This window comes from Argopecten irradians, chromosome 10 (assembly GCF_041381155.1).
Source record: "Argopecten irradians isolate NY chromosome 10, Ai_NY, whole genome shotgun sequence".
NCBI lineage: Eukaryota > Metazoa > Mollusca > Bivalvia > Pectinida > Pectinidae > Argopecten > Argopecten irradians.
The window spans coordinates 33,289,378-33,310,853 of NC_091143.1; the positions used below are offsets into that span (position 1 = coordinate 33,289,378).

At 34.1% G+C, this 21,476-nt stretch overlaps 2 protein-coding genes across 2 annotated transcripts in view; one reads left to right on the forward strand and one right to left on the reverse strand.

Moving 5' to 3' along the window:
* LOC138333699 (regulator of G-protein signaling 9-binding protein-like) overlaps positions 1-6,113 on the forward strand; it is a 51,827-nt gene extending 45,714 nt beyond the window's left edge. Inside the window, exons 7-8 of the mRNA XM_069282245.1 lie at positions 3,189-3,241; positions 4,081-6,113. Coding sequence (XP_069138346.1) covers positions 3,189-3,241; positions 4,081-4,188 — 161 coding nt within the window. The 3' untranslated portion in view covers positions 4,189-6,113. The remainder of the gene's footprint in view (positions 1-3,188; positions 3,242-4,080) is intronic.
* A 512-nt stretch (positions 6,114-6,625) lies between these two features.
* LOC138333700 (lysine-rich nucleolar protein 1-like) lies at positions 6,626-17,841 on the reverse strand. The gene is made up of 2 exons (XM_069282246.1): positions 17,758-17,841; positions 6,626-8,553 (listed from the first exon to the last, which is right to left on the reverse strand). Exon 2 carries the CDS (start codon positions 8,524-8,526, stop codon positions 7,426-7,428), a length of 1,101 nt encoding a protein of 366 aa, XP_069138347.1. The 5' UTR covers positions 8,527-8,553; positions 17,758-17,841; the 3' UTR covers positions 6,626-7,425.
* Positions 17,842-21,476: the final 3,635 nt, after the last annotated feature.

Consider the following 21,476-nt stretch of genomic DNA (forward strand, 5'->3'; position numbering starts at 1 on the left):
ATAGTTCTCTGAATGTTCCAGCAATAGTGATACTCTCTCTCTAGATATGGTCATGACAGTTCTCTGAATGTTCCAACAATAGTGATACTCTCTCTAGATATGGTCATGATAGTTCTCTGAATGTTCCAACAATAGTGATACTCTCTCTAGATATGGTCATGACAGTCCTCTGATGACCTGATATGGTCATGGTAGTTCTCTGAATGTTCCAACAATAGTGATACCCTCTCTAGATATGGTCATGATAGTTCTCTGAATGTTCCAACAATAGTGATACTCTCTCTAGATATGGTCATGATAGTTCTCTGAATGTTCCAACAATAGTGATACTCTCTCTAGATATGGTCATGATAGTTCTCTTAATGTTCCAGTAATAGCGATACTCTCTCTAGATATGGTCATGATAGTTCTCTGAATGTTCCAGCAATACTGATACTCTCTCTAGATGTGGTCATGATAGTTCTCTAAATGTTCCAACAATAGTGATACTCTCTCTAGATATGGTCATGAAAGTTCTCTGAATGTTCCAGCAATAGTTATACTCTCTCTAGATGTGGTCATGATAGTTCTCTGAATGTTCCAACAATAGTGATACTCTCTCTAGATATGGTCATGATAGTTCTCTGAATGTTCCAACAATAGTGATACTCTCTCTAGATATGGTCATGATAGTTCTCTGAATGTTCCAACAATAGTGATACTCTCTCTAGATATGGTCATGATAGTTCTCTGAATGTTCCAGCAATAGTGATACTCTCTCTAGATATGGTCATGATAGTTCTCTGAATGTTCCAGCAATAGTGATACTCTCTCTAGATATGGTCATGATAGTTCTCTGAATGTTCCAGCAATAGTGATACTCTCTCTAGATATGGTCATGATAGTTCTCTGAATGTTCCAGCAATAGTGATACTCTCTCTAGATATGGTCATGCTAGTTCTCTGAATGTTTCAACAATAGTGATACTCTCTCTAGATGTAGTCATGATAGTTCTCTGAATGTTCCAACAATAGTGATACTCTCTCTAGATATGGTCATGATAGTTCTCTGAATGTTCCAGTAATAGTGATACTCTCTCTAGATGTTGTCTTGATAGTTCTCTGAATGTTCCAGTAATAGTGATACTCTCTCTAGATATGGTCATGATAGTTCTCTGAATGTTCCAGCAATAGTGATTCTCTCTCTAGATATGGTCATGACAGTTCTCTGAATGTTCCAACAATAGTGATACTCTCTCTAGATATGGTCATGATAGTTCTCTGAATGTTCCAACAATAGTGATACTCTCTCTAGATATGTTCATGATAGTTCTCTGAATGTTCCAACAATAGTGATACTCTCTCTAGATATGGTCATGACAGTCCTCTGATGACCTGATATGGTCATGATAGTTCTCTGAATGTTCCAACAATAGTGATACCCTCTCTAGATATGGTCATGATAGTTCTCTGAATGTTCCAACAATAGTGATACTCTCTCTAGATATGGTCATGATAGTTCTCTGAATGTTCCAACAATAGTGATACTCTCTCTAGATATGGTCATGATAGTTCTCTTAATGTTCCAGTAATAGCGATATTCTCTCTAGATATGGTCATGATAGTTCTCTGAATGTTCCAGCAATACTGATACTCTCTCTAGATGTGGTCATGATAGTTCTCTGAATGTTCCAACAAAGTGATACTCTCTCTAGATATGGTCATGATAGTTCTCTGAATGTTCCAGCAATAGTGATACTCTCTCTAGATATGGTCATGATAGTCCTCTGAATGTTCCAACAATAGTGATACTCTCTCTAGATATGGTCATGATAGTTCTCTGAATGTTCCAACAATAATGATACTCTCTCTAGATATGGTCATGACAGTTCTCTGAATGTTCCAACAATAGTGATACTCTCTCTAGATATGGTCATGATAGTTCTCTGAATGTTCCAGCAATAGTGATTCTCTCTAGATATGGTCATGATAGTTCTCTGAATGTTCCAGCAATAGTGATACTCTCTCTAGATATGGTCATGACAGTCCTCTGATGACCTGATATGGTCATGATAGTTCTCTGAATGTTCCAGCAATAGTGATACTCTCTCTAGATATGGTCATGATAGTTCTCTGAATGTTCCAGCAATAGTGATACTCTCTCTAGATATGGTCATGATAGTTCTCTGAATGTTCCAACAATAGTGATACTCTCTCTAGATATGGTCATGATAGTTCTCTGAATGTTCCAGTAATAGCGATACTCTCTCTAGATATGGTCATGATAGTTCTCTGAATGTTCCAGCAATACTGATACTCTCTCTAGATGTGGTCATGATAGTTCTCTGAATGTTCCAGTAATAGCGATACTCTCTCTAGATATGGTCATGATAGTTCTCTGAATGTTCCAGCAATAGTGATACTCTCTCTAGATATGGTCATGCTATCTTCTTGAATCATGGTATCTGCATATAAAACATTGTAATATTTATCATTTGAGGTTGAATCCTAGAATCATGAAAGTTCTTTAGGTGAAAGAAAGTATCGTAAACTTTTAATGTGGAATACTATAATCCGTTGAGTTTGTAACCAAAGCCTAATGTGAAAGGGTGTAAAATCTTAATTATCGTGTATACAATATTTCACTTTGTGGTCAACATATTTGGGAATACATAAATTCGTGATCAAGAGCTTTAACTGACAATCGTGCATTCATATATATGTTTATATAGTTATTCGCGTAGCATTTGAAGTTGCGTTCGAGTATGTGTATTGTATCATACATGTGTATCAAACATGTGTATCAAACATGTGTATTATACATGTGTATCAAACATGTGTATCATACATGTGTATCAAACATGTGTATCATACATGTGTATCATACATGTGTATCAAACATGTGTATCATACATGTGTATCAAACATGTGTATCAAATATGTATATCAAACATGTGTATCATACATTTGTATTATACATGTTTATCATACATGTGTATCAAACATGTGTATCATACATGTGTATCAAACATGTGTATTATACATGTGTATCAAACATGTGTATCATACATGTGTATCAAACGTGTATTAAAAATGTGTATCAAACATTTGTATCATACATGTGTATCAAACATGTGTATCATATATTTGTATCCTGTGAAACTTAAACAATTGACGGTAAGAATTCTGATCACCTATTTTCCTTTACAGCCAAAACGATAACTACATCCTCCAGTATTAGTGATTCAGCCGACACAAGTGGGGTGAGTGTTCAGGACATATCGCTCTTACTTTCTTACTTACATTAAGATAATTAAAGTATACATACATGTAAAAACCGTATCCATCTGGATTTGTGAAGCACATATCGATTCAGTGGATCCCTGTCAAATTAATGATGTCCGAGGGCAATGACACGAACATATAATGATTTCTTGAGTAAATACCATGCATTGTTAGCTCCCACAGGTTAGCAGAGTCGATTTCAGTTGTATGTTTATGATTGGTTTTTTTTATAACTGTTTTCGAGACAAACTTAATTATCTTTCCTGATTGTAGAAGTTTAAAGTTTGCGTTTAAATCCAAAGCGTGTATCTAAATTAGCCGTATAATTATTCAGAAAATATTCATACAGGTGTTTGAGTGGTGGTCGATATATCCTAGCAGGATATACTTCTTTAACTGATAATATATCAACATTTTCTGACGTGGTAGCATGTTTTATTTTTGTTTCTGGCAGAGAAAGCCATGTGGCTGTTGAATCCGTTAATTAGAAGTATATGGTAATGCTGAATGACTAGCGTTATCCCAGATGATGGATACATATCAATACACTTGTCATCATGATTTTTTCGGGAAATCAACATTTTCAATTGCTGATGACACTGCAATGACTATCATAAATAAATACTCATTCTGCGAATCATTGATATACTTTGGAATAAATCTATCTGAACGTGTATCGTGAGCATAGACTTACCAGGTCATATTATTTATTATATACCTATCATCTGTTGATAGCTTTTTTATAGAGTCATTTTGCCGTTTTTTAACTTATTTCATACAGCCCGATAATCTATGGATAACATGTTATTTTTTACAGACGATCAATGCGGTGCGTACCCAACGGTGTGTGTGTGTGGTGGTGCTCACATTCTCCGCCCTCGCCGTATCTGCCGTGGTAATAGGCATCGTTCTGGGGGTCATCTGACCTTTGACCTGTGGTGATAGGCATCGTCTTAGGAGTCATCTGGCCTATGACTTGTGGTGATAGATTTTGTCCTCGGAGTCATCTGACCTATGACCTATGGTGATAGACTTTGTCCTTGGAGTCATCTGACCTATGACCTGTGGTTTTAGGTTTTGTCCTGGGAGTCATTTGACCTATGACCTTTGGTATAGATTTTGTCCTCGGAGTCATCTGACCTATGACCTGCGGTGATAGTCATTATCCTTGAAGTCATCTGACCTTTGACCTGTGGTGTAAGACATCGTTCTAGGAGTCAACTGACCTTTGACCTGTGGTGATAGACATTGTCCTATGAGTCATCTGTATGACCTTCCATCGATTTACAAGCTATATGAATCATCACAAAAATGGCTACCTATTATGCAGCGTGAACTATTATGAGATAAAAGCATATTTTAAGTGTGCTGTTCAATGTCGATAACGCACAACGAAATAATTATATACTTAGGTTAAATGGATGGCTGAATGGCTGAAACGTTTATTGGTCGATATACATATTTCATCAATGTCAACCTAGGAAAACAATAAGTTTGTATTATAAATTTATACGAGTTAAAACCATATCGCCAGAGGTTTTCCTGATGTTATCACTCTAATGTGGTTAAGACAAGTTTTGTGAGGAGAAAATGATAATATCTTTATATATGTCTGCTCTAGAAGATAACTGTAAGTAGTGGTATCTGTTTAGGACGCAAGCAGATGGCCAAACAGGTATGGTTAACGATGTTTCGCCCTAGATGACATTACATGAGTGATCGAGTGTTCATTTGAATTAAATGTGATGTACTCAAATACCTTTGAGACAAAATCGTAAATTCATGTTTGCAAGAGTTTTACGTTATATCACAACCAACAAACGAAACTGCCATATCGACATTTGTATTTCACTTATACCGTTATAACCGACTTATTTTCGCCACGACAGACCAGTTTATGCTTAACGACTTTTTCGTGGCCACTTAGTTCCGCCACTTGTAGTTTAAATCCCCATTATGTTTTGGGAGAAATAAACATCGCCATAAAGTATTGAGCTTTGCTGAGATAGAGCATATATCCTTATTAAAATATCCGTTAATAAAAAATACCCAATATGAAATTCTATAAACTTCGCAAAAACGAAAAAAAAAAATCATACAAAATGTCACATTAGAATATATCTTATGTCCTATTTATTATCTGTTACAGTGAGTGCTGACGATAACAGTGGATAAAAGAAAGAGAGAATTAACCTTCCTAACTTTATACCCCCACTCCCATTTAATAATAACTAATCAGCGTTTTGTCAGAGACACTTTTGCGATTTCCCGGGATATTGTTCTGATGGCAAAAATTAAGTGCGCGAAAAATGAGAAATATTTTTTTTCTTCATATTTACCTTGAGAATCAAATGCAAAAGATTAAAACTATATATATTTGTGTGTTTTTAGATAAAACCGCGATTTGACCAACCTATATAACCAACTATACATTAATGTATTGGATAGTTCTCCACAGTATATACTCGTAAAAGCACTGCCGCATGCAAAATATTCCACATGTTGTATGAATGTTATTGAATGCCCCTGATATTCCAGTTACACGGCAACACTTAAAGTTAAAATCTGGTAGAACTGTCAACAAGCACAGGAACACATGGGGCTAGAACAGCTCCGTATTAATATATCTGGGAGTGAACTCGAGGAAATCAGTATCCGAGTTTCGTGTAGACCGGTTATTTTCCAGCCACGGTGGTTTGCCCCATCGGCATACATGTGATCAATAATGAGAAGATAATTCTTCTTCGAAACCATACAAATAATATCATCCTTCGCTTTTGTACAAATAAATACTCTGTAACATATTTTACTATTTTGTACGAGATTAATAAAATTGTTTGTTGGATTGTTTAGTGTTGTTTGTTTTTGTGCGGATTCAGAAATCAGGATATATTTTTATTTACTACAAATGACGTTCTATAAATAGTCGAATGTATTCATTTCTTATAAACTTGAAGAAAAAAAAATGTCGTTGTAGTTTTTAATCTATTAACTGAGATGAGTTTCCGATATCATTCCGATACTCTAAGGGATACTATTACTCTCATTACACAAACCTCTGGACAAAATGGAAGACTTTACGATCAACTGAATTTGACGAGAAAACAGTCAAATTAAGGGGACATTGTATTGGTCGTCCCTCCCTTAACTGTAATTCCTTTGTAGGCTTTGTGATGGTCACAAGTTTTACACATGAATTGTTTTAGATATGCAATGGCCTGGTTCAGGGGTGGATATGACGACAATGTCTAGTCTAGAAGCCCTAATGATTTAGTACTTTACGATGTAGTAAAATACTTCAGTTGGAGAATATAGAATATAAGACATCAGAGTAGATGAAAAAAAGGTAAAAGGCAGAATGTCCGACAATTTAATTACGTTCAGGAAAGGTGAGAAGATCACAATGTATAAACAATGAATTTGTATAGAGGATACTCCTTTGTTTTGAAAAAAGAAAATCTAAAATTCTAAAATGACTACCAGGAAGTTGATTATAAAAGTAATAAATTGTTTGTCAGTAAAAATACATGTAATATTACTGAATGGTGCGGTAAATTTACGTAAAAATCAAAGTCTCAGTTTCGGCAGCTTCTCGAGGTAAGTTTAATAAATCGTGCAGATATATTAGTTGCCACTCTATTAGAACTTTCTTTTAAAATTGTGAATCAATATTATTAGTTTTCTTTTCACTGTATGAGGGGAAATTACATAATTCCCATTGTTTCATTTCAAACGCAGAATAAAATGTATTGCAAAATGTAGTTAATGAAACGCAGAGTAAATCGAATATCCGGCTGAATGTGAAACTTTAATGTGTATATTGATATGCCTATTAAATCAATCGAAATAATAATTCTGCCTTTACATATTTGATATGTGAAGTTTAGTACCAAGTATACAAACTATCGCAAAACTTGTGTAATCTGCGCATATTTTTTGTGTGTGCTGAAATAACTTCTGAAACATCTTCAAGACGATTTGTAATGTGCCTCATATGACATAGATATGAAATAATCCTCAAATTACACACGATGCTTCTTATGCTACTTCTGTCATAAACTTTCGTTTCGTTTCATAAACATCATAATTTGACTAGAGCTTAACTGCAACAACGATCACATATAAGAATGTTCGAAAATCAAAACTTTAATAATTGGTTGTGTTAATCATCAAACTTTATAGATTTCGAAGCCTTCGTGTCAATATAGAACTTTTTGCCTTCACTTGGCGGCTTTTCAAAACCCAAACCGATACCTCTATTTAGATTCATTGACATGGCTCTTTCGTAGTCTTTTTCCATGTTTGTAAGATACATCTTCTCCTGTGTGGCGTCCATGGCTTTATTTCCACAACCACTCGTTTTAACCGATGCTGCTTTCAGACTTCCAAAAAGTCCTTTAGATTGTTTAGCTCCGAATGAACTGCTATTATCACTTTCTTTCTTAAAACCTCCGAGCAGCCGGATGAATTTCTGTTGTCTGGCCTCGTTTCCGAGTGAAGATGTGCCCCACTGACCAACCACAGGCCCTGGGACAGTATTCCCAGTGTCTGATGTCGTATCTCCGTTGGAAATTGTGCTTGTCTCTTTATTTATATCAAAGTTTGTTTTTTTGTCCTTTTTTAATTTCTTTGTTGAAATTTCCTCTAGTGAATGTTTTCTTTTCTTCTTTTTAACAGGGCCGGAAACATCTGTTTGGGGTGAATCTCTTTCCGACTTGGACGTTTTATCTCTACTGGAACTAGTGCCATTTTCACATGCATCTGCACTTCTTTTCTTTTTCTTTTTATTAGCTTTTACGTTCGCCTCGATTTCAACATCAATCAACTCTTTCTTACTTTTCTTATTTTTCTTTCGTTCCTTCCTCGCTTCTTTTGTCGTCATTTCTGTTACTTCCTCTGGGACTTCCTTTTCTCGGTTCTTTTTCTTCTTCTTTTTCACTACAGAGGATGTGTCCATTTCATCTTCATTTTTGATTTCTTTATTTTTCTTGTTCTTCTGTTCTGCTACAGGCGAATCGGTGTCATCTTTAAGGTCAACTTTCTTCTTTTTCTTCTTTTTCTTTGTCACAGCTGTACCACCATCATCGTTCCTGATTTCAAGCTGTTCGTCGTTACTGTCATGTCGTTCACGTTTCTTTTTCTTGTCCTTTTTCTGTGAATTCGTATTACCTTCTTCCATAATTTCGCATTCCTTTTCCTTCTTTTTCTTCTTCTTTTTGCTTTTCCTCTCTAGAATTGCATCGGAGTCTGTGATTTCGGCCATTTTCTCTGTTCTGTATCGTCTAATGACCTGCAAAATAAGAAAACAAACGTAATCATTCTAATAATAATACTTATCAAAAAGGAAACACTTAAAGTGTTGATATCAAGTCCGGAGGAATACAAACCAAACAGAACTTAGAATTTAGGACTAAAATTTATAATAATCAACGGAATTCACAAATGTTGTAATATTGTTTCCGTTTTTATTATCTCATTAATGACATACACTTTAGACATTCCACAATATATCAAAGGTAAATAGCAAGCCGGTTAAGTGAATTTTGACTCCAAGTTTTGATACAAATGTGCACTTTGGCATAAATGTACCTTACGCCATAAGAAACAAAATTATCCACACACGCGCAAGATCTCCCTGTTTACCGGAAATATACATATTGTTTCAAAATGGCCGCAAATGATATACGAGATTTTCATATCTCCTTTTCTAATCAATCTATATCGACGATGTAGATGTCAAAATGAGGGTTCACGGGCTCAATCAGTTCAATTTAACTCATATAAACAAAGAGCCGCAAAGCGCGGCATTATCCCCTGTGCCCAACAGTTGGAATGAAACCAAAAGTAAAAAGGTCAAAGTACATGTAACAATTATTCAAGGTTAACTTAAATGTATGCGAGTATTGTAAAACTGAAAAAAGTAACAGCAGGTAACAAAAAGAAACTGTAATTTGGTATTTTGACTGAGTTTCCATGGTAACAAAAACAATTCCAAAAATTGATGGTCCGCAACAGCAAAAGACACAACTAGGGCACTTGTCCGATATATTCAGAAAGTTTCGTACAGCTGCGCGTGTGTTAAACGGTTTTTGAGTTATAGTCGGGAAACAAAAGGAAACAGAAATTTGGTATTTTTCTGATTGATACAGAAAGTGTCATGGAGATGCGTTGAACAGTTTTGGAGTTATAGCCCGAAAACAAAAAGAAAAGGATCTCGGACGGAGCCCAAAACAATATCCTCCACAAACGCCTTTCTTTGGGGATAACAAGTCATCATCTAGTGCGTTTTACGGAAAATTGAGAATAAATATCAAAATTCTGCTGTTACACCGTATTAAAAGCACATATCATCAAGGAGGCTGTTCGTCAAATGGTATTCTATTTCAATTAGAAGATTATTTTATATCGATATTCTATGCTGCTACAAATTCACTTTTGGACATCAAAGTACACTGCATTACTCTCTGCTATTTCTTTTATGAATTATATAAACAAAAGAAAAGATATTTAACGATCACTATATATTTCCTATTTCAACACGACCAAGGTGATGGCATTGTTGGTATTTAACTCCAAAAATACAGTGTAAGGTAAGGAGGAATGCTGAAGCAAAACGTTAAGCACATATATAGGAATGGACTCTGTAAAGTTATGGTAAGCACAGCTAGTGGATATTGGTTTTGCAAAACAAACCATGGTTTTGGTTCATTTTTTTATACTTAAATATTTTTTATTACATAGTAAAATTGCACATTGTTTACAAAACCAAGCCATGGGAAATCCAGTTCTGGTGACTAGATCAATTATCTTGCTGGTGATGTCATCAGTTTGTGCTAGGATTAGCCATAAGCGTCTTGTAATCAAAACGTTCCCCATGTAATAATTCAAATACTTTATCACACATTCAATATTTACTATAAAGATTCTGAAAATTGTCACTTGATTTGCCATCCAACCCATCCATTCACCCAACATGTGTTGTTTGTATCCATTCACTCAACATGTGTTGTTTGTATCCATTCACCCGACATGTGTTGTTTGTATCCATTCACCCAACATGTGTTGTTTGTATTGTAAGATCAGCATATGTGCTCAATGTAAAAGAGTAATAAGGTAATAGTTCCCGATTTAATTTAATACTTCAGCACGAAATCAACAATTAATTTGGCAGATGAGGTCTGCTCCTCCAGAAAATCTCATCTGGGTAGACAAATGACTTATGTCAAAGTCTTGTATGCATGAAAGGTAACAACATTTTCCTTCGCAATAGGTCCAGTTGTAAGATTGCATTCTCTTTACAGAAGATGAAAGTAATTGGATTAAAACAACAAACTTCTACTACATTGAATAACAAGGAATCCCAAAAGAAGAAGAAGGAAGAAGCACTATATATTTAGACTAGGAGGCACAAAAGTGACAATAGAATTCGGGGTAACTTGACCAAAATCAGCAGGGTTACCGAGCTCAGATTGTTATCTCAGTGACTAATAACAATAGTATTAAAAGTATGGTTTAAATAATAGAAAAATGAACAAGATAGACTAGCCGATGGTAGATACATTACATTACACATAGTCTCTACGAAAAACATTGATAATATATACACAAGCCTCATAAATAATGAAAAATCGTGGAATGGAGTAGAGATGATATACATTGAAAATATATCGAGGAAGAAGTAGAGTAACCAATATTACTGGGCAATGTTGTCATGGGTTTTTAGAAGACAAAAGAACAGAAAAAACGTCTACCAACGTAAAAGAGAAAGATTTTTCCGACTAGCGCATCACTAACTAGTTTGCATAATGCATTAACGATATGTTAAATCGAGAAGAAGCGTTAAAAATGAACATGGCGGTTCCGGTTAAAGTAAGTGAGCTACTATTTATGTTCGTGAATTTCACGATCCAAGTAAATTCGGGAGAGTTTATCTTTATAAATTAATAATAATTAATAATCCATTTATAAATTAATATCTATATCATCTATATTGATAGGCATTATCATTCAATTGTTCAATCAGCGAATATTAATCTTCGCAAACTTGTTTTGAAATGGAAATCGCGAAATTTAATAGCCCCGAAGGAAAGTTGATTTACAGCATACTATTGGTTAAAAATACGTGCCAGGTTCATGTGGCTCAGATGACACTTTAACATTGAATAATTCAATTTTGCTTGTTACGAGCATTTTTATTGGCTTAAAAATTTACTTTATCAGCCCATCAAGGAAAAAATGACGTCGCCGTTTGTAACGTTGCTTCTGATTGGCTGAGATGACGACGTAATGATTTCATTGACAAAAGAGTCCCAAAATGAATTTTAAGTATTGAAGAGATTATCTTTAGTAAATTGAATTATAAGGATTAATTTGAATAGATCTTTATGTTATGGAGATATAACACAAAAATCTGAGTGTACTCTCATCATAAACCGCGAGGTTTATTTAGAGTATATTTAGATATTTGTGTTATATCTCCATAACATTAAAAATCTATGCCAGTTAATCATAAAATACATTTGTAGGTGCATAGGCATCAATTGGACGCTTCCATATATGTCCTAATGCGTGACATAACTATGTAGATAACAAGCCTACAGTAAGTGTTGCAAGCAACACACGTCCCCTGTCGTCAATTACATTTTCTAATCTTTGGCAAACAATTATTGCTTCGTTATTCTATCATTGTATGAAGTTTGAACAAATTATGTTGATGTGTTTTCAAGTTATCGTCCGGAAACGAAAATTTGTGATCCAAGTTATTTTCAGTAGTAGTGACCTTTGTTGCAATCTGATTAAAATACAGATCCTTATTATCACTACGTTGGATAAGAGGATCTGAGAACATCCCATTAGGGGTCACGTCAAGATGACCTTTATAAATGGCCAGTTAAATTGGCACTGCCAGAATCTTGACTGGGGACGAAATAGTTTGAAAAAGCTGTCCAAATTATTTCGTTTATGTAGTCATCTCGCTCGAAATGCACAACAAAGCTAATTGTATATGTATACTGGGGCGAAAAGACGTTTTCAATTGATGTTGTAAGGTGTAGAAACTGCATTTGCTCTGAAGTACACGTGGTATAAAGGTCATCTGGACGTGACCCCTTAGGGATATTGTCAGATCCTTTAGAACGGAAGTGGTTATAAGTGATCGGAACCCCTGAGTATCAAGGATGAAAAGAAGGAAGAAGTCACTATATATTTAGACTAGGAGGCACAAAAGTGACAATAGAATTCGGGGTAACTTGACCAAAATCAGCAGGGTTACCGAGCTCAGATTGTTATCTCAGTGACTAATAACAATAGTATTAAAGTATGGTTTAAATAATAGAAAAATGAACAAGATAGACTAGCCGATGGTAGATACATTACATTACACATAGTCTCTACGAAAAACATTGATAATATAATGAAAAATCGTGGAATGGAGTAGAGATGATATACATTGAAAATATATCGAGGAAGAAGTAGAGTAACCAATATTACTGGGCAATGTTGTCATGGGTTATTAGAAGACAAAAGAACAGAAAAACGTCTACCAACGTAAAGAGAAAGATTTTTCCGACTAGCGCATCACTAACTAGTTTGCATAATGCATTAACGATATGTTAAATCGAGAAGAAGCGTTAAAAATGAACATGGCGGTTCCGGTTAAAGTAAGTGAGCTACTATTTATGTTCGTGAATTTCACGATCCAAGTAAATTCGGGAGAGTTTATCTTTATAAATTAATAATAATTAATAATCCATTTATAAATTAATATCTATATCATCTATATTGATAGGCATTATCATTCAATTGTTCAATCAGCGAATATTAATCTTCGCAAACTTGTTTTGAAATGGAAATCGCGAAATTTAATAGCCCCGAAGGAAAGTTGATTTACAGCATACTATTGGTTAAAAATACGTGCCAGGTTCATGTGGCTCAGATGACACTTTAACATTGAATAATTCAATTTTGCTTGTTACGAGCATTTTCATTGGCGTAGAAATTTACTTTATCAGCCCAGACGTCGCCGTTTATGACGTTGCTTCTGATTGGCTGAGATGACGACATAATGATTTCATAAACAAAAGAGTCCCAAAATGAATTTTAAGTTTTGAAGAAATCATCTTTAGTAAATTGAATTGTAAGGATTAATTTGAACAGATTTTTTTTATGTTATGGAGATATAACACAAAAATCTGAGTGTACTCTCATCATAAACCGCTTCGCAGTTTATTTAGAGTACACTCAGATTTTTGTGTTATATCTCCATAACATTAAAAATCTATGCCAGTTAATCCTAAAATACATTTGTAGGTGCATAGGCATCAATTGAACGCTTCCATATATGTCCTAATGCGTAACATAACTATGTAGATAATAAGCCTACAGTAAGTGTTGCAAGCAACACACGTCCCCTGTCGTCAATTTACATTTTCTAATCTTTGGCAAATAATTATTGCTTTGTTATGCTATCATTGTATGAAGTTTGAGCAAGTTTTGTTGATGTGTTTTCAAGTTATCGTCCGGAAAAGAAATTTTGTGAAACAAACTATTCTCAGTAACAGTGACCTTTGTAGTTGACGTTTTGATCCCAAATTCAATCCAATGCTGTATTTTCTCATATGCTACCATTGTGTGTGATCAAAATCCCTTGATGTTTCTCTAGATTAATATCATCCGGAAACTAAAATTTGTAAAACTATCTATTTTTTTAACAGTGACTTTTGGTGTTGACCTTTTGATCCAAAATTCTATCTCCCAAAATGTATTTTCTCATATTCTACCATTGTGTGTAGTTTGATCTAAATCCGTGGATGTTTTTTTAAGTTATCGCCTGGAAACTTTGTGAAACAATCTGTTTGTAATAACAGAGACCTTTGAAGTTGACCTTTTGACCCAAAATTCATTCTCAAGCTGTATTTTCCCATATGCTACGTGTGTATAGTTTGATCAAAATCCATCCATTAGTTCTCAAGTTATCATCTGGACACGAAATCCGGTTTCATCGGCAGGGGGCTAACAATTTAGGAGTCAGCATTTATATAAACTATAGAAATTTAATGAATGATATTCACACCAAAGTTGTGAAAGGTGAATGAATGAGTGTGTGAGTGAGCAATTAATAAAAGAAATTAATATTTTATTTAATTGAATCAAATACACCACTATGGAGAATATATATAGGCTTAGCTTGTTATCTCATCCATTTATATGTGTTTTCATATAATAAAATTTGTTGAAATGAACATGAACAATAACAGGTAATGTAAGCCAATAGCCCTGAAGCATATTATATATATATATATTGGGAGACTATCACTAGTTTAAACAGAGGCTCATTAAAGTACGTATCTGAATCATCACCTACAGTATTCCATTGGATTTCCTTCTCGAAACTCATTTAGATTCAGATGTAACATTTGTCAAACCACCGAAACTTAATGGTTTGTCAATGTATAAAATATAAAAATATCACATGTATTCTATTTAAAAACACCAGGCCTAGGCTTGACATTCTGTCAATAATATATTGTATGAAATATAAAAATATCACCTGTGTACTATATAAAAACACCAGACCTAGGCTTGACATTCTGTCAATAATATAATGTATAAAAATATAAAAATATCACCTGTGTACTATATAAAAACACCAGGCCTAGGCTTGACATTCTGTCAAAATATGTTGTATAAAATATAAAAATATCACCTGTGTACTATATAAAAACACCAGGCCTGGGCTTGACATTCTGTCAATAATATATTGTATAAAATATAAAAAATATCATCTGTGTACTATATAAAAACACCAGGCCTAGGCTTGACATTCTGTCAAAAATATGTTGTATAAAATATAAAAATATCACCTGTGTACTATATAAAAAACACCAGGCCTAGGCTTGACATTCTGTCAATAATATATTGTATAAAATATAAAAATATCATCTGTGTACTATATAAAAACACCAGGCCTAGGCTTGACATTCTGTCAAAAATATGTTGTATAAAATATAAAAATATCACCTGTGTACTATATAAAAACACCAGGCCTAGGCTTGACATTCTGTCAATATTATATTGTATAAAATATAAAAATATCATCTGTGTACTATATAAAAACACCAGGCCTAGGCTTGACATTCTGTCAATTATATGTTGTATAACATATAAAAATATCACCTGTGTACTCTATAAAAACACCAGGCCTAGGCTTGACATTCTGTCAATAATATATTGTATAAAATATAAAAATATCACCTGTGTACTATATAAAAACACCAGGCCTAGGCTTGACATTCTGTCAATAATATGTTGTATAAAATATAAAAATATCACCTGTGTACTATATAAAAACACCAGGCCTAGGCTTGACATTCTGTCAATAATATAATGTATAAAATATAAAAATATCACCTGTGTACTATATAAAAACACCAGACCTAGGCTTGACATTCTGTCAATAATATAATGTATAAAATATAAAAATATCACCTGTGTACTATATAAAAACACCAGGCCTAGGCTTGACATTCTGTCAAAATATGTTGTATAAAATATAAAAATATCACCTGTGTACTATATAAAAACACCAGGCCTAGGCTTGACATTTCTGTCAATAATATATTGTATAAAATATAAAAATATCATCTGTGTACTATATATAAAAACACCAGGCCTAGGCTTGACATTCTGTCAAAATATGTTGTATAAAATATAAAAATATCACCTGTGTACTATATAAAAACACCAGGCCTAGGCTTGACATTCTGTCAATAATATATTGTATAAAATATAAAAATATCACCTGTGTACTATATAAAAACACCAGGCCTAGGCTTGACATTCTGTCAATAATATGTTGTATAAAATATAAAAATATCACCTGTGTACTATATAAAAACACCAGGCCTAGGCTTGACATTCTGTCAATAATATATTGTATAAAATATAAAAATATCACCTGTGTACTATATAAAAACACCAGGCCTAGGCTTGACATTCTGTCAATAATATATTGTATAAAATATAAAAATATCACCTGTGTACTATATAAAAACACCAGGCCTAGGCTTGACATTCTGTCAATAATATATTGTATGAAATATAAAAATATCACCTGTGTACTATATAAAAACGCCAGGCCTAGGCTTGACGTTTAGTCAATAATATATTGTATAAAATATGAAAATATCCCCTGTATACTATATAAAAACGCCAGGCCTAGGCTTGACGTTTAGTCAATAATATATTGTATAAAATATGAAAATATCCCCTGTATACTATATAGAAACAACAGGCCTAGGCTTGACGTTCTTTCAATGATATATATATTGTTTACAATATGAAAATACTACGTGTTTAGCATATAAAAACGCCAGGCTTGACGTTCTGTCAATAATATATCGTATAAAATATAAAAAATACCCCCTGTATGTTATGGAGATAAGCCGAAAACTGCACAATATGTGTGAGAGAGACTTGCATCGAAATCGTAGAGCCGAGATCTGTTCTCTCTCCCATATATTGTACAGTTTGAGGCTTATCTCTTACTTATTGGTAAAATACTAAACCATTATGAACACATGTGTCTTCATACTATGTGCAATTTCATTCAGCAAGTCAATGAGATTTAGGTGAATTCTGAAATATTGTTGAAACCCTATCAAAATGAGTGTAAAACACCATAGTGTAAATGATATGGAACTTTAAAGTCAAAAGTGGTGTACAAACACAAGTTTTCAGAAAGCGGGGATTTGAGTTAATGCTGTAGATAAGTATTAAAAGGTGATTTCATGATAAGGAGGAAAAACTCCATATGGGATATATACAGAAAGTCTGTGGATGTGTTTAATTTCGCATCAATAGAAGATTAAATTCGCTTCATGTTCATTGTGTGGGATTTTTTCGTAATTTATACTAAAAAAGGGGAATATTCCGGCAGGTTGTGTGTTCAACGGAATTATGGGATTATGCATACTAAATATATTATATAGGGGGTATTTTTATAAATTCATGCTGTATCTTATTGCCAGAACGTCAAGCCTGATGTTTTTATATAGAATTTAGGGGCATTTCTTATAAAATGATGTTATTATAGATCATTGACAGAACGTTAAGCTGCTGTGGTCAAACTTCAGAACGCAAACATGTACAATGTACATGTATAACAGGGTATTAACGAGTCTCGAAGGGAATGTCCACATTGTCCTATTGTCACTGATTGTAGCATAATTACAGCAGCACATTGACATTATACCGATAACTACACATACAGTCATACACAGGATCGGTAGCACCGTCAAACTGGCTATATATTATACATTGCACATGTACATCAGGTACATTTTGTACATGTGTAGCTAGATACATGTGGCGTGCTACACCGAACCTGATACACACAGTCTACGTTTAGAGTCTATTTAAATCAAATATGTAGCTTGTTAACGATACATATTATTATGTAATATAAATAAGACAATACATTACGACTGATACGAACCACAGGACGGGTAAGGAGCCGTGACAATCCGTAAAATACGCCACACTACACATACAACACGTGGTCAACTTCCGGAAGTAAACATGGAGAAGGGGGAGTAACTCAGATATGAAATTTTAGGAATGATACCACTACACTGTAGGCCTATGTGATAAAAATATTATTTATTTGAGGAGATGCAAAATTACCAAATGTAATTCAAAATCAAAATTTGAAAGTCGTTTGCAGAATCAGAAATTGGATTTTTGATAATTATCTTGACATGATTGCTCATTGGTTTAAATTAATTATGAAAATAATAACTGATGAGTTACTAGGTATGCTCAAAAAGGAAAAAATACAAACAAAATAATAAAATGTGGAGCACAAAAGTTATAATGTAGAGCGACATGAAATATATAGAACATAATTGAATTCGGCTTTTATAACATATTATTCATACATGTATGTCAAAAACCTGTTTATAGTAGCTAGATGATTTATTGAGAGGATAACTTTTTTTATTATCAGGGACTGCGTCTCGCACTTGGAGCTTTTCGAACAACACCTGTGAAGAGTCGCTAATGGAAGCTAATGAGCCATCTGTAGGCGATCGAAAAAAGAAATTATCCTTACAGTATGCTGCTCAACTGAAATCTTATCCCAAAAACACCGCAGTTGATCTTGTATTTAATTCATAACACCAGGATATATTCACACAAAATCAAAAGCTCATATCACTGACATTTGGAATCAGAATTTCAAAATTTTTGCAGAAATTGAATATAAATTTCGACACAATTAACGAGTACACCGTATCGGATGTAACACCATGGCTCATTCAAACATCTGATATCAATTTATCTCTACATGAGCGCGCAAATTCCAGTGCATTACCCAACGAACACAAATCCTCCTTTCGGAGTGCATTTCCCTGATCATGTTCAGATCTACACTGACGGCTCAAAAGATGGTGATAATGTTGCGGCAGCATGCTGTACATCTAATCACTGTTCCTCTATCCGACTCCCGGATGTTGTCACAATTTTCTCTGCGAAAGCATGTGCTATCGGTCTGGCTCTTGACCATATCGAGGAACACCGCATTGAAAAGCAATGATCTGTTCTGACTCGCTTTCGGTTCTTCAGGCTTTGAAATCAAGAAACCCTAGAAACATATTCATCCAAAATATTTTGATCCGAACATTTCGATTATCTTCTTAAACTCAAATTACTTATTTCTGGATTCCCAGTCATGTGGGTGTAAAGGGGAATGAAAAAAGACCGATAAAACAACTAGGACTGTTTTTCGCCTAGCACAAACAGATTTGAAACTACCATACACTGACTTCAAACCTTCAATTCACTCAGCCATCAAACACCATTGACAACAAAGGTGGTCTATCGAAACAAACAATAAACTGTTTAAAATACAACCTACACTTAATCCTAAACTGTCCAGTCGGAGAGATCGCAGAGAGGAAATTGTTCCCTCTCGGCTCGGAACTGGACAAACATATTTTACACATTCCTATCTGTTACGAGGGGAGGATCCTCCTACATGCTATGCATGTGATTCTCCTCTCACAATGGAGTCTATTTTAGTGCACTGGAGTAAGTTTAAACATATACGAGATAAGTATTACGATGTCTCCAACCTGTACACTTTGTCCCATGTCGTGAGACATAATCGTATTTTCAATTATCTCAAAGAAATCGGCATTTTAAACAAAATATGAACGATTTCTCATCTTATCATCGTATCAACTCAACATTTTATCGTTACATCAACGTTGTGCATGATTTTTCTCATATGTTTTAACCAAAACCGTTTTATCCCATGCAAATTTTTTTTTATAAATCAACATTTACAATATATGTTTTAGTTCTTAATTGCCTTTTTTTTCTTATCCCGATCTTTTAGATGCAATCATTGTATTTATTTTGATATTGACACCTGACCTGTAGTTTGGCCCTAAATGACCTTTGTTGTCGATGGGCCGTAAAACTCAAACAAATAAACAAAAGACGACCTCATACACTTTACATTATACAGATGACTAGTACTCTAGTCCCTGTGTTTCTGTCCGTAAGGAATACCTCTTATTTACGAATGCCGACAAGAGACCTGGCAAAAAGAAATGAAAAACTCTAATGCTTTTTATCATTGTACAGTTTTTCACATTTTTGTGTACCATTAATGTTTCAAAAACATATGACACATCATATCATCACAAAGATGTGAAAGCAGTGTTTATGTGAGTAGTTATTTTTATATCTTTCTGTACAAAAAAGAACGGCCGAAAACAGCCATGGCACAGAAACATGTAGAAGACGAGAGACGTAGAAGTTTCTGAATTTGACAAATGACTTTCTGATAGAAGTGTCAACAGTTAGATTGTGTAAATCTTCATGGGAAAACACCATAAAACAATTAGACAAATACGATAATGTTTGAAACCATGTTTTATTTATTTGTCTACATAATAAGAATGACCACATCATATAGGTTTTATTTAACAATTTTAGGCCCCAAGTTACACCCGAAAAATAGCACAATAGTTTCGTTCTGTTTGTCCTCAGAAGTGCGCTTGTTGTAACGCCCTAATCGAACCGCTACTATTCGGAGTCAGCTCTGGTCATGGTGTTTGATAACAACATTCCAATGCTCTTTTCATATCTTTGTGTACCATACTTTTACGTGTTTTTGTACCACTGACGGAACAAAAAGATGTGAAAGCTCAAACCCTTTCATATATTTTTATAAAACGCTTTCACATGTTTTTGTACCACTGATGGTACAGAAAGATGTGAAAGGCAAGTCGTTTCACATGTTTATGTACATGCTTTCACATACACTTATTTGTTCCATCAGTGGTATAAAAACATTTGAAAAGAAATTAGCTTTCACATCGTTTGGAGACATAATCGTATTTTCAATTATCTCAAAGAGATCGGTATTTTAAACAAAATATGAACGTTTTCTCATCATATCATTGTATCAACTCAACATTTTATCGTTACATCAACGTTGTGCATGATTTTTCTCATATGTTTTAACAAAAACCGTTTTATCCCATGCAATTTTTTTTTATAAAATCAACATTTACAATATATGTTTTAGTTCTTAATTGCCTTTTTTTTCTTATCCCGATCTTTTAGATGCAATCATTGTATTTATTTTGATATTGACACCTGACCTGTAGTTTGGCCCTAAATGACCTTTGTTGTCGATGGGCCGTAAAACTCAAACAAATAAACAAAAGACGACTTCATACACTTTACATTATACAGATGACTAGTACTCTAGTCCCTGTGTTTCTGTCCGTAAGGAATACCTCTTATTTACGAATGCCGACAAGAGACCTGGCAAAAAGAAATGAAAAACTTTAACGCTTTTTATCATTGTACAGTTTTTCACATTTTTGTGTACCATTAATGTTTCAAAAACATATGACACATCATATCATCACAAAGATGTGAAAGCAGTGTTTATGTGAGTAGTCATTTTTATATCTTTCTGTACAAAAAAGAACGGCCGAAAACAGCCATGGCACAGAAACATGTAGAAGACGAGAGACGTAGAAGTTTCTGAGTTTGACAAATGACTTTCTGATGGAAGTCTCAACAGTTAGCTTGTGTAAATCTTCATGGGAAAACACCATAAAACAATTAGACAAATACGATAATGTTTGAAACCATGTTTTATTTATTTGTCTACATAATAAGAATGACCACATC